Source organism: Musca autumnalis, unplaced genomic scaffold (genome assembly GCF_047663935.1).
Source record: "Musca autumnalis isolate F117 unplaced genomic scaffold, ASM4766393v1 scaffold_1, whole genome shotgun sequence".
NCBI lineage: Eukaryota > Metazoa > Arthropoda > Insecta > Diptera > Muscidae > Musca > Musca autumnalis.
The window spans coordinates 327,207,645-327,220,817 of record NW_027411644.1 but is presented as its reverse complement, the minus strand read 5'-3'; the positions used below and the strand labels follow the sequence as shown (position 1 = coordinate 327,220,817).

The window sequence follows — 13,173 nt, the reverse complement described above, 5'->3', positions numbered from 1 at the left end:
CCTATGATGCTTGAGAAAATAGCTTTATATCTCTGTTTGCCGTTATTGTAGCTTCGTTTTGAGATTACATGTCTTCAGTCAAATCGAATGGCGAATCTTTTTGTAGAACATTTTATTCTTCTAACACAATTCCTTTCATGTCCTTTTCGTCCTTTCTTTCTTGAACCGTAGTAAAAGTACCACAAGATGAGATTTTACAGCATCCAAATATTCCACAAAAATGTACCTAAAGGTTCTCATTGACAACTAATCGATATTGTCACGTTTTCATTGTCTTTTTTGACATTTATCCGGTTTTTGTTCAGAAAAAACCTATGTTTTGTTTTTCTGTATATTCGTTATTTGTTATGTATTGGTAGGTAGACATACCCATTGGTTATCGCTTATATTGACATCTGGGATGTATCTGAAATATTTACCATATATAGCTGCCGATATGGTGAACACGTTAATGACAAATTTTCTTGGAAAATAGATCATGTTATCTAATATTTTGAAACGGATATAGCGATATAAAACCCGGATTTTGTACCGATTTTAAGTAACCGATTAAGCTTATATGTATACCATTAGAGAGCTAATAAAATTGCCAATCAGGGAAAATACATTTTTTGACAGCATCCTACCTGAGTTCGGTACTAAAACAAAAAACCCGTATTCTTGAACCGTTTTTATGAAGATAAAAGCTTGGTGGGTGAAATATTCTTTTTGCCAATGAAAGTCGATGAAGTTAATATTATGAACCCGGAAGGACTGTTATGTCATAGGTCAAACTTCTGAGTTAATGATCTCTCATTATTTGTTCACCCACTCCGTCAACGCATTCTGCCACAACGGCGATTTTAAATGACCTGCAACTTTGAACGAATATCAGCCACGATTGAATTCATTAAACCAGTTTTCCACAGTGCTATAGGATGGTGCTTCAATACCAAGAGTTAAGATCATCGATGCATCCGTACTAAATACGTTTAGGCTAAAACAAGTTAAACGTTCAAATGGAAATGTCAAATGGCGCACTTGGTATTGTCTAGGCGAAAGACTTATCTAGTAGCCCTCGTATTACAATAAATTCGCTATAGGTATAGTATTCAAAGCAGAGAAGCCATTTTCACACCCGATATGACTGATGAAACAGGTCGCATAGTATGGTGTTTGACTGGAAATCTCTTCGGCTCTCCTTTTTTATTTGCAAAATTTCTTCGATCAGCTTAACTCAGTTCAACTATAAAGGGAACCTAATACAAATATAGAAATTTTTTTAGATAAGGTACCCGAAATTTGGCCCATCTTAGAAAATACTCCAATTTTGGAGAAATTTTACGTGGATCAAATTTCCGAGCAAACTGCTTGATTTGGTTATTATAATGAGGAAAACTTTTGATCGTTAGCGTTACCAGGGTAGACTTTCCTCATATCAATCAGCACAACCGAATTCTATATTTAGCTCCTATTAAAGTTACAAGTGAAGTTTTACATACATGAAATACAACGAAAATGTTAGGCAGTATTACGCTGAAGGGTTTAAATTATTTCACAAGTAAAATCTGTTAAATGTTATCGGAATTTTATTACGAGTTTTAAAATTTATTTCTTTTCTGCTATTCCACTCGACATGAGTCACATTTAAGATCGCTACTTAAGATATACATATGTATATGTACATATGTGTATACCCAAGTCTAGCATTCTCTTGTTGAAGGTAGTCTTTACAGTTCACATTGACTTCTAAATGTTATTAACCACAAGTCTCTGTTTTCATCTTTCGTCTTCTGTTTCATGTGGTCATTGGTTTTTAACCTTTCCATCGTCCAATTTTATTGTTAAGGTTCTTTTGTTTAAGTAAACAAAAAAAATACACACTTTGTTTTTAAAGAAGAGTTTTAATGATGAACTTCAAAATATTTTATCTTTTAGCATGGTATAGTTTTGTGTAATAGGGTGGATTGGCTAAAAAAAAAAACAATAATAAGTTTTTAAATTGACAAAAGGTTGCAAATATTCAAATGATTCAATACATTTGCTAAGACAAGCTTCGCAAATGCGAAGATAATTATGTCTATTGATAATTAAAAATGTCAAAGAATCACTAAATCACAGCTCATATATTTTATATATGTATTTTACATTTGAGCTTTGGTAAACCAAATCTTTGATATTTTTAATAACCGCAAGGCAAAATATAATTCAAACATAAGAATATTTTACCACCATTCCACCCCAATAAGCCATGCAGGCGTTTAGGTATTTTGTGTGTGGCCAAAAAACAAAAAATTGAACCTTGTTTTCAACACTGTAGTTCGGTCAATGTTGAAGCTTGTCTCATTATGGTTATAACAAAATAGCAAAAACAACAACAAAACATCATCATCACCAAAGCTGTTAAAAACCTATAATCTACTTAAGTCAGCAAAAAATTGAAATAAAAACAAAAATCGGACGAGAAACGTTTATCTCTATGAAATACAAGTAAACAGCAAACAGACAACAAAAACAACAACTCAAACAACAGAAGATACAACAAAGAAAATTGACCAAAGTAGAAATAAAATTAAAAAAAAAATCAAAATTGTTTACCGACTCAACAACTCAGCATTTAGTTGTTGACATTGACGATTTCATTAGCAATAACAGAACAGCAGCAACAAGACGCAGGTAGCAACATTAAGCTCATGACAGTCAATCATCGTTATCAGCCCGTTGTAGCCCTAATGGTCATGATGACGAATACGATGATGATGTTGAATGTAATGCTTTACGAATTCAATTTACTGTGAGAAAGTAATCAGGGGATGCTGATCCGTTAAAATTCAATGTAATTCCACAATTTTTAATAATAACGTAAAGGGAATTGATTTTATGAATTCAAAGTTCAAGAAATACACATTTGAAAATAATTTAATAATAAATTGTTTTTAGTTGGAATAATAATAATTATGATTTATTTATTTTATCAATATATGTAGTTCAAATGTGTCATAATCTATAACTGACATCACATAGTGTTATCAAACGAACGCTTACGCTGTCGACAGGGTCTTAATGATCAGCGGGAAGTTCCCACAAACAGTATCGGAATTCATACAATGAGTTTTAGTCAACAATGGTCTTGGTGTTAGCACATCAAAGACAGAGTTGGTTCTGTTTACGCACCAATTAACGTTAAATAAAGGAATGTCGAAGAACGTGTCAACAGAGTCTAAGACCATGTTTATATTATAGCCTTTTGCGGGGTTAACCTTCTTAATTAGGATTTACTTGACGTATACGTAAAGGAATTGACATTTGAAACCTAGTGGGTTTGTTAAATCCACTTAAATATAAAAGTACTATAATAGCTCTAGGAAAGAGTTGGAGACTGAGACCACAGGTCATCCATTGGATTTTGACGACCATAGTACGCCCAATTCTTAGTTATGGCAGAAGCTTTCAGCAAAAAAATCGTATCTCCACAAACTAAACAACGTCCTATGAGCTGCAGCTTTACCATGAAGATCACTCCACAAGCGCCTATTTGATCTTCATCCATATAATCTCGTAGTGCAGAAACTGGCAGCCAAGAATTCACTCCGGCTCAAGGGAATAAATTCATGGCACAGCTTCGATTATGGTCGCTCTGTAATTCTACAACGATCGGGACTACTACTCGGGTTGGGGGTAATGCACTTCGACCAGATTAATGTACACATACCTCACAGGGAGGCCTGGAACCACAACTCCCCAAATCTACTCCGTAAAGAGGTATATGCCGATGGCTCCAAGATGGAATTGACTCTCATACAGGTTGAACTAAAATTGTCTTCCAAATAGAGATCTTTGCAATCCAAAAAGCAGCAGAACTGATAGGCAACATGAACAGGGACATGGTTGGACCGGTGATTGTCTGCGGCCTTTAAATCACTTAGTTCGCATACTATCAAGTATGCAGCGGTTTTGGACTGTAAGAACGCCCTGGAGACGCAAAAATCAATCGTTATCTTGTGTTGGGTCCTGCTTATTGTTACATCGAAAGAAATAAGATAGCGGATAAAATACAGCCACCATTGTATCATTGCCATGCCGTAATGAACACAGAATTCAAACTCTTACATCCTTCTGCCAGACAGAGCCAACAAGTCGGCTACTTCTTACCAAGCGTCTGAAGTGATTTTTGGTGTAACAACTTGTATTCACTGCCCTCATTACGACGGTACAAATTTTTTGCGGGGGCAAGTCCACATTTCCTGAGAAAATGACCCGAAAGCTGTAAAACCCCGTTATGGCATCATCTATAGTGGATGGAGCACACGATATCTCTCGAACGGACAAACAGATTCGGTACAAAATTTGACAGTCGTGATATTTTGCACAATGTGTGCAAAAAATCGAGATATACAGGAGCCAGCATGAAGTCCGAAAATTCTACCAAAGAGTCAAGCATCAAACTGGTACAGGCACATCCTCCGGTAGAGACCAGCAAGGTAATTTGGTAACTGATACAGATAGTGTACTCAGGATATGGAAAGAACATTTTTCAAATCTGTTGGTATTCAATAGCAGTGAAGACGACGAAGATACCACAGTCCCAATCCCAGAAGATGGTTTTGAATGTATACCGCCCAGCCAAGATGAGGTAAGGGCAGCAATAAATCGACTGAAGAATAATAAGGCAGCAGGGGCCGATGGCCTACCAGCCGAGCTGTTTAAAACCGGAGGCGACGCGCTGATAAGGTGTATGCATCAGCTAGTTAGCTCCATCTGGAAGGAAGAACGCGTACCCGACTATTGGATCCTGAGCATCCTATGTCCCGTCCACAAGAAAGGAGACAGGACTGTATGCTCCAACTATAGGGGCATAAGTCTACTCCATATTGCCTACAAGATCATCTCAGGGATATTGTGCGAACGACTAAAGCCTATGGTCAACGAGATAATTGGACCATACCAATGCGGCTTTAGGCCTGGCAAGTCCACCATTGACCAGATATTTACCCTGCGGCAAATCTTGGAGAAGACCCATGAGATGCAGATCGACACCTACCACCTTTTTGTCGATTATAAAGCAGCCTTAGACAGCCCGCTGCGTTCAAAGGTATTCCAAGCCATGTCTGAATTTGGTATCCCCGCAAAGCTCATCCGGCTTTGTAAAATGACTCTAACTGACACGAGGTCCTCAGTTAAAATAGGAAAGAACCTCTCCGAAGAGTTTGGTACCAAAAGAGGTTTCAGACAAGGAGATAGCCTTTCGTGTGATCTCTTCAACATCCTGCTGGAAAAGGTTATACGAGAGGCAAGCGTCAAAAGAAGTGGCACAATCTACACCAATAGTCACATGTTACTTGCTTATGCTGACGATATAGACATCATGGGCCGATCAGTAAAAGAAGTAACTGATACCTTTATGAAGGTTGAAGGAGAATCTGCTAAAGTCGGTCTGGCGGTAAACGGTGAGAAGACCAAGTTGATGGTGTCGACAATGTGTCCATTGAGCTCGGACCGGAATGGAGATCTTGTCTTAGTTCGGTCTATGGAACAAATGTTCTGTAATGGGCCAGCTAAGTAAGTAAGTAATATTTTGCACGATAATACCTCACCCACAAAAGTTTAAAACTTTTCGCTAAATTGTGGCAGTAACCGATTTGATCCATTCATCGCATATCGTAAAATTTCCACGAGACATAGATCAAGTTCGTATATGGACTATATATGTCAACCCCTTCGGGTACCTCACACGCAAAATTTCGCAAAAGTACAGTTTAGGATCTCCTCTCGCATCGTCAAGGCAACCTATTACGATGGTACAAGTTATGTGAGTGGCAAGTCCATACTTCTTGAGAAAATGACCCAAAGGATGTAAAAAACCCCTACGGCCAGCAACAACTCTCGAACTGATTACTGTGTTGGTCCACACTTTGCATATCGTAATATTTCTTCGAATATTAGACAAAATTTGAAGGTGGTGTTTAGAGGTGCACTTTTTCCGTTACCTCCCCACAAAAGTTCAGAAATATTCGCGAAAATGGTACACGGGATATCTCATAAAATGAGCAACCGCTTTGAGCCAAACTTTGGATCTCGAAACATTGTGTCCAGTGGACCAATCGGTCCACTGCTTGGGGTACCACCCACACAAATTTTCAAAATTTTTTTTAAGTGCGGTAAATGTCTGCTCGAGAATTTTTTGAACATTTTTACCATAGGTACTCCTAGTGTCCCTGTTTTTCGTGGGCAAGTCCCGATATAGTGGTCCAAATTATATGGCGACCAACTGAAATGATTGGTGGGCGCGATATCTATCTACCAACATGAACGCAAAACTTTTTTGCTTTAATCCAAATTCATATTTTTGTCGGTAATTTCATGCACCCAAGTTTCTGAAAGAAGTGTTTAAATTCAAACAAATTGAGGGTATATCTCTGTCGGCAAAGCCGGCTAATACTTTTTAACTTGTTGACTTGTTATTATTATTTGTTTTTTTATCTCTATTTTTATCAATAAAAAAATATCTTCAGTGTAATAGAAATCGCCAAAATAAAATTCAATTTAAATATACAATATGAACGTGATAAGGTTCATTGTACTCCATGAAGATTGGCTATCTCTAAGAATATCGTGTTTTATGAGAAAACCCAAAAATAAAAAAAAAAATTCCCCGTTATATTTACAGAATTTTAAGAAGTCTTCGCATAATTTCGCTTGATCACGCCCTAGAATATGTAATCAGTTGTGGTAGTTTGGCAATGTAAAACAACGAAACGAAAAAAAAAAATGATTTGTCAATTGTATGAAATTAACCAAAAAATATTTGTTTCTCTTTTTTCTTCTTCTTTTAGCAAAAACACGGTTTCTTGGTGGATGGCAAAAGACACAGAAAACAATTTTTTTTTTAATTTACCAATATTATATGTGTGAATGTTCTTCGTGACATTCTGAATCATCATTGTGTGAAGATAGAAGTGTCATAGTTTAATTTTTTATTTATTTATTTTTGTTTTGTTTTAGAAAATTGTTTTAGGGTTTTTTTAGTTAAATTTTTATTACCATTATTGTGCAACGAGAAAATTGAAAATTTCGCACTAAGAAAAGAAAAATAATCATCAATAGCCGTCAATATCGTCGCCATCGAACATCGAGGGGGAACAACAACGACAAGTCAACGACTTAGAAAAACCAAATTTATAAAAAACACAAACACAAAATTTTCACATCATGCTTATAACAACGTGAGTAAAATTAATATTATTTTATTTTTTGTTTAATCATAAAAATCAACAATTTTTTTTATCTTAATATGTATTTTCATTATTTGAAAAATACAAACAAGCTAAACATTTCCAATATCATCATCACCATTCATCCATCACAACTTAAAGGCAACAATAAGTATTTATTATTTTATTTCCACGTGAACAAAGCGAAAAGTATTTATTAACCAAATAAAAAATTGTCGATTAAGTTTTTCCTCTTGAATACATTCGTTAATTGTGTATATACATAAATAATTATTGACTATTAAAAAATGGTTTGAAACCTTTTTTTTTAAATTTATCAAAAACCACATATGGCAGTAACGTAACGAAAATTCTTAGTTCGTGAATTCTGTTGGTTAATGAACTGTCGTGGGTGACACGTTCTAAGGAAAATTCTATGAAATCAACTGTGAAATATGCACAGAAAAACAAAAACAATACAAAGTGAGTTATATGTGTTCCGTCTTAAATTATGAAATTTATATACATAGCTAGAACGTTTTTTATGAATATCCCCAATACGATAAGAAATATTTAATCTTCTTTCTTCTTCTTCTTTTATTTGCCCATCCGTTGTTCGGATATAAGCGATCATACATTAAATCGTTTTACAATAATTATATTACATTTCAGAATATATAAATATTTTCTTATATATATTTTTGTTGTTTATATTGTCGGCAGTTCTCTATTTTTGGCCGCCCTAAACAAGTTCCTTTCGTCATCGTAGCCAGTCCAATCTTGAATATTTTTAAGCCAGGAGATTTCTCTTCTTCCTCTACTGGGTCTTCCTTCAATTTTCCCTTTGAGAATTGTTTGGATAAGTCGGTATTTATCATTTCTCATTATGTGGCCGAAATATGAGATTTTCCTATTTTTTATCGTTTTAATCAATTGTCGATCCACGTTCATTCTTCTTAAAACTTCATTGTTAGTTACTCGATCGGTCCAGGGTATTTTTAAGATTCTTCTATAGATCCATAGTTCAAATGCCTCTAGTTTTTTTTCATCTTTGGCTTTAATTGTCCATGTCTCGGCTGCATATAGTAGTACAGACCATACGTAACATTTCACAAATCTAACTTTTGTTTGAAGCCCGATATCATGACTTGTTAGTAATTTATTGTATTTATAAAATGCTCCTCTGGCCATCTCTATTCGACATCGAATTTCATGTGATATGTCCCATTTGTCATTTATCAATACTCCCAAATATTTGAAGGTAGTTACTTTTCCAATTTCTGTGTTATGGATTGTCAGCGATGTGTTATTATATGTGTTCTTTCTACTGATAATCATGTATTTTGTTTTTGTGATGTTAATTTTAAGCCCATATAATTCGCTTACCGTTGTAAGTTTGTCTATTGCTTTTTGTAGGCCATTTAGACTGCTTGCTAGAATTGTCGTATCGTCTGCATATCGTATGTTATTTATAAGAACACCATTTGTTCGTATTCCCATTTTCTCGTTTTGCAAGGCCTCCGTGAATATTTTTTGGGAGTAAATATTGAATAAAAGAGGCGATAATATACAGCCCTGCCTGACGCCCATTGATATTGCGATTTCGTCGGTGAGTTCGCCGTTAACATCAATGCATGCATTTTGGTTCCAGTATAGATTTTTTATACATTGAATTTCTTTCCCATCTATCCCAATTGATAGTAGTATATCGATTAACTTGTGGTGCTGGACAGTATCGAAAGCTTTCGCATAATCTATGAAACATATAAAAACGTCTTTTTGCACTTCACGACAGTTTTGGATCAGCGAATGTATGCTTAGTAGCGCTTCTCTGGTACCCATTCCTTCTTTGAAACCAAATTGTGACTTGCCCATATGAAGTTCGCATTTTGCATAAATTCTTCTATGGATAATTTTCAGGAAGATTTTTAGGGTGTGGTTCATTAAACTTATAAGCCTATATTCATCGCACTTCTTTGCATTCTTTTTCTTTGGTATGGTTATGAAAATCGATTTTAGCCAGTCTTGTGGATATTGACCACTGTCATATATGTGGTTAAAAAGTGTGACTAACATGTCTATGTTTTCTCCATCTATTAACTTTAAAATTTCTGAGGGAATTTCGTCGGGACCAACTGCTTTTCTATCTTTAAGTGAAGCAATTGCGTATTCGACCTCGTTCTTTTCTATATGAGTTCCGGTCAGAGCGGGTTGATTAAAATCATATGTTGACCTCTCGTCATCTGTAAACATCCTAGTGACGTAATCTTTCCAAATTCGTTTTCTGTCGGATATTTCAAATGCAGCTTCATTATTTTCATCTAATAATACTCCTGATGATGAATTCCTGTGTATTCCAGCAGCTTCTTTTAACTTTTTGTGTAAGTTAAAGTCATCGTGCATGTTTTGTAGCATTTCAATCTCTTGGCATTTCTGTTGTAAGATTGCATTTTTTGCTGTTCTGGTTGCATTGCGAATTTCCTTATTAATTTCCCAGTATCTTTCAAAATTAGTGTTTCGATATTTACTACGTTCTAAGCGAAGCTCCCTAATTTCGTCAGTAATCCATTCTTCTTGTTTTTGTTGGGGTTGATTTCCTAAATTATTTCTTGTAATTGAATTAATTTTGCATTTTATATTGTTCCAAATATTTTCAAGGTCGCCTCTATCGATGTTCTGCAGCGTGGAATTTACCCGCTCTTTTATATCTCTTTTTATTAAGGGGTCTTTAAGTTTTTCTACGTTAATTTTTGGCCTTCGATTTTTTCTCGTCTTTCGGACGGCAGAGATTTTAATTTTTAAATTGGCCAACAATAGGTTGTGGTCAGACGGAACGTCTGCTCCTGGGAACGTCGAGCATTTTGTTACAGTTGTGCAATATCGGCTGTTTATTATTATATAATCGATTTGATTCCGTATAATGTTGTCCTTATTGTCTCTTGGAGATTTCCAAGTATATAGCCTTCTTGGATGTAGGTGAAAAAGGGTATTTGTTACTGTCATTTTGTGTGCTTGGCAGAATTCCACTAGTCTGTCCCCTCTATCGTTTCTTGTTCCCAGTCCATATCTTCCTGTAATGCCACGTATTTCATCATTTCCGACTTTTGCATTGAAATCACCTTGTATTATGGTTATTTCGTGCGGTTTTGTCATTTTTAATAGCTGTTCTAGTTCTTGGTAGAATTGCTCAATTTCCTCCGAACTTGAATCACTTGTTGGGGCATAAACTTGTATAATATTTATATTAAGTGGGCTAGCATCAATTTTAACAAGCATAGCTCTGTCTGACATCGGAACATATCCAGCAACACATGCAGCTATACCGTCTTTCATAATTACTGCAACGCCTTTTCGGTGATGTCCATCCATATTTAATAATAAAGATTTTATGTAATATTTAGAGTTGTGCCAAATGAACCCACATCTTTTGTATGAACAAACTGCGCATACGTAATACCACACGTTAGATTTTATAACGTTACTCATACGTTTTGGAATTAGTAAAGTGAACTAGATTACCCAACTCTAGTCACATTTAATTATTCGTTTAATTTATTCGTTTTCCTTAGTTAGTCTTCTAAAATATATTTTCCTACTGTCTATAAGTTATATTAGCTTCATCTTGATAAACTACTACGCTAATGGCTAAAGTTAGTCAGTGTCTTTATCTACAATTAAGAATCTCACACGAATTGTGAAATGTCACACGAATGTCTAATTAATTTAACAATGTTGTTGATCTTAATTATTGCTAATGGTTGCAACAATTTTAAAGTGGCTACGATTTATTGCAAAATAGACGAGAATTTTTAATCCATTATTTTGAGAAGATTTGACGTTTGATTATATCTTTATTACTTACTTAGCTGGCCCATTATAGAACATGTGTTCCATAGACCGAACTAAGAAAAGATCTCCAATTATCTCTGTTTTTCGCTTCGCTTTCTGGAATACCGCGCCTTGTCATCTCTTCATCCACTTGTTTGCGCCATCTATTCTTTGGCCTGCCAATTCTGCGTGCACCGCCATGTGACATGTATTCATACGCCTTTTGAGCGGGTTCATCATCGCTCATTCTTATGATATGGCCTAGCCAACGCAATCGTTGCATCTCGATACGTTTAACTATATTCATGTCTTTGTATAGCTGATATAGCTCGCGGTTCATACGACGTCGATATTCACCGTCAACGCAAATTGGCCCGTAGATCTTTCGAAGAATTATCCTCTCAAACACACCAAGCACTGCCTTATCTGCCTGCGCAAGTAACCATGCTTCGGAACCATACATTAGCACGGGTAGTATCAGTGTTTTGTATAGTGTTATTTTTTTTTACGAGTTGTGGCTTTGTTTTTGAAGTGCTTCTTAAGTCAAAGTACAATCTGTTGGCCAATACAATTCTTCTTCTTATTTCACAACTGATGTAGTTTGTTGTGTTTATGGCAGTGCCGAGGTAAACGAAGTCTTTAACTACCTCAAAATTATAGGTACCAACTTCCGATCAATTTGGTGACGACACCATCAATTTGTTCTTTTCCCCGTTTATCGCCAGACCCACTTTCGCAGATTCTGCTTCGACCTTCCTAAAGGTATCAGTTACTTCCTTTACTGATCGTCCCATGATGTCTATGTCATCAGCACAAGCAAGTAACATGTGGCTATTGGTGTAAATTGTGTCATTTCTTTTGACATTTGCATCTCGTATTACCTTTTCCAGCAAAATGTTGAATAGGTCACACGAAAGGCTATCTCCTTGTCTGAAACCTCTTTTGGTACTGAACTGTTCGGAGAGGTTCTTTCCAATTTTAACTAGGGACCTAGTATAAGGTAAAGTCATCTTACAACGCCGAATGAGCTTTGCGGGTATACCAAATTCAGACATTGCATGGAATACCTTTGGTCAGAGGGGACTGTCGAATGCTGCTTTATAATCGACAAAATAAGCTGCATCTCTTGGGTCTTCTCGAGGATTTGCAGCAGGGTGAATATCTGGTCAATGGTGGACTTGCCAGGTCTAAAGCCACATTGGTATGGTCCAATTATTTCGTTGACCATTGGCTTTAGTCGTTCGCACAATATCCCTGACACTATCTTATAGGCAATAGGGAGAAGACTTATGCCCCTATAGTTGGAGCATACAGTCCTGTCTCATTTCTTGTGGACGGGACATAGGATGCTCAGGATCCAATAGTCGGGTACGCGTTCTTCCTTCCAGATGGAGCTAACTAGCTGATGCATACACCTTATCAGCGCGTCGCCTCCGGTTTTAAACAGCTCGGCTGGTAGGCCATCAGCTCCTGCTGCCTTATTATTCTTCAGCCGGTTTATTGCTGTCTTTACCACATCTTGGCCGGGTGGTATACATTCAATACCATCTTCTGGGATTGGGGCTGTGGTATCTTCGTCGTCTTCGCTGCTATTGGATACCAACAGTTTTGAAAAATGTTCTTTCCATATCCTGAGTACACTATCTGTATCAGTTACCAAATTACCTTGCTGGTCTCTACAGGAGGATGTGCCTGTACCAAAGCCATCAGTTTGATGCTTGACACTTTGGTAGAATTTTCGGACTTCATTCTGGCTCCTGTACATCTCGATTTTTTCACACTCCCGCTTTTCCATCTCTCTCTTTTTCCTGCGGAAAAGACGTTTCTCCTCTCTCCTTTTCTTAAGATACCTCTCTCGTGCTCTACGCGTTGATACGGATTGTAAAGTAGCCCTATATGCCGCATTTTTCTCTTCGGTGGCAGCACGACACTCCTGATCATACCATGGATTCCTTGCTGGAGGTCTCTGGTAACCAAGTACTGATTTTGCGGCTGTTTGCATGGAGTGGGCAATGTTTTGCCATTGTCCTGATATGTTATTGGGACGAGAAGTGCTTTGATTAAGCAGTTGGACCAGTTGAGTGTAATATGCTGTGGCTATCTGTTGCGATTGCAGCTTACAGATATCCAACTTCCGTGTTGTGTCTGTTCGCAC

At 36.6% G+C, this 13,173-nt stretch overlaps 1 protein-coding gene across 23 annotated transcripts in view; it reads left to right on the top strand.

Moving 5' to 3' along the window:
* snu (ABC-type transporter snustorr) overlaps positions 1-13,173 on the top strand; it is a 144,457-nt gene that overhangs the window by 57,980 nt on the left and 73,304 nt on the right. For 22 of the 23 annotated variants that reach the window (XM_073962794.1, XM_073962805.1, XM_073962809.1 and 19 more), the window contains one exon: positions 6,982-7,202. In XM_073962794.1, coding sequence (XP_073818895.1) covers positions 7,189-7,202 — 14 coding nt within the window. In that variant the 5' untranslated portion in view covers positions 6,982-7,188. Of the gene's footprint in view, positions 1-6,812; positions 6,831-6,981; positions 7,203-13,173 lie in introns of all 23 variants that reach the window. The other variant, XM_073962812.1, reaches the window with a different exon arrangement.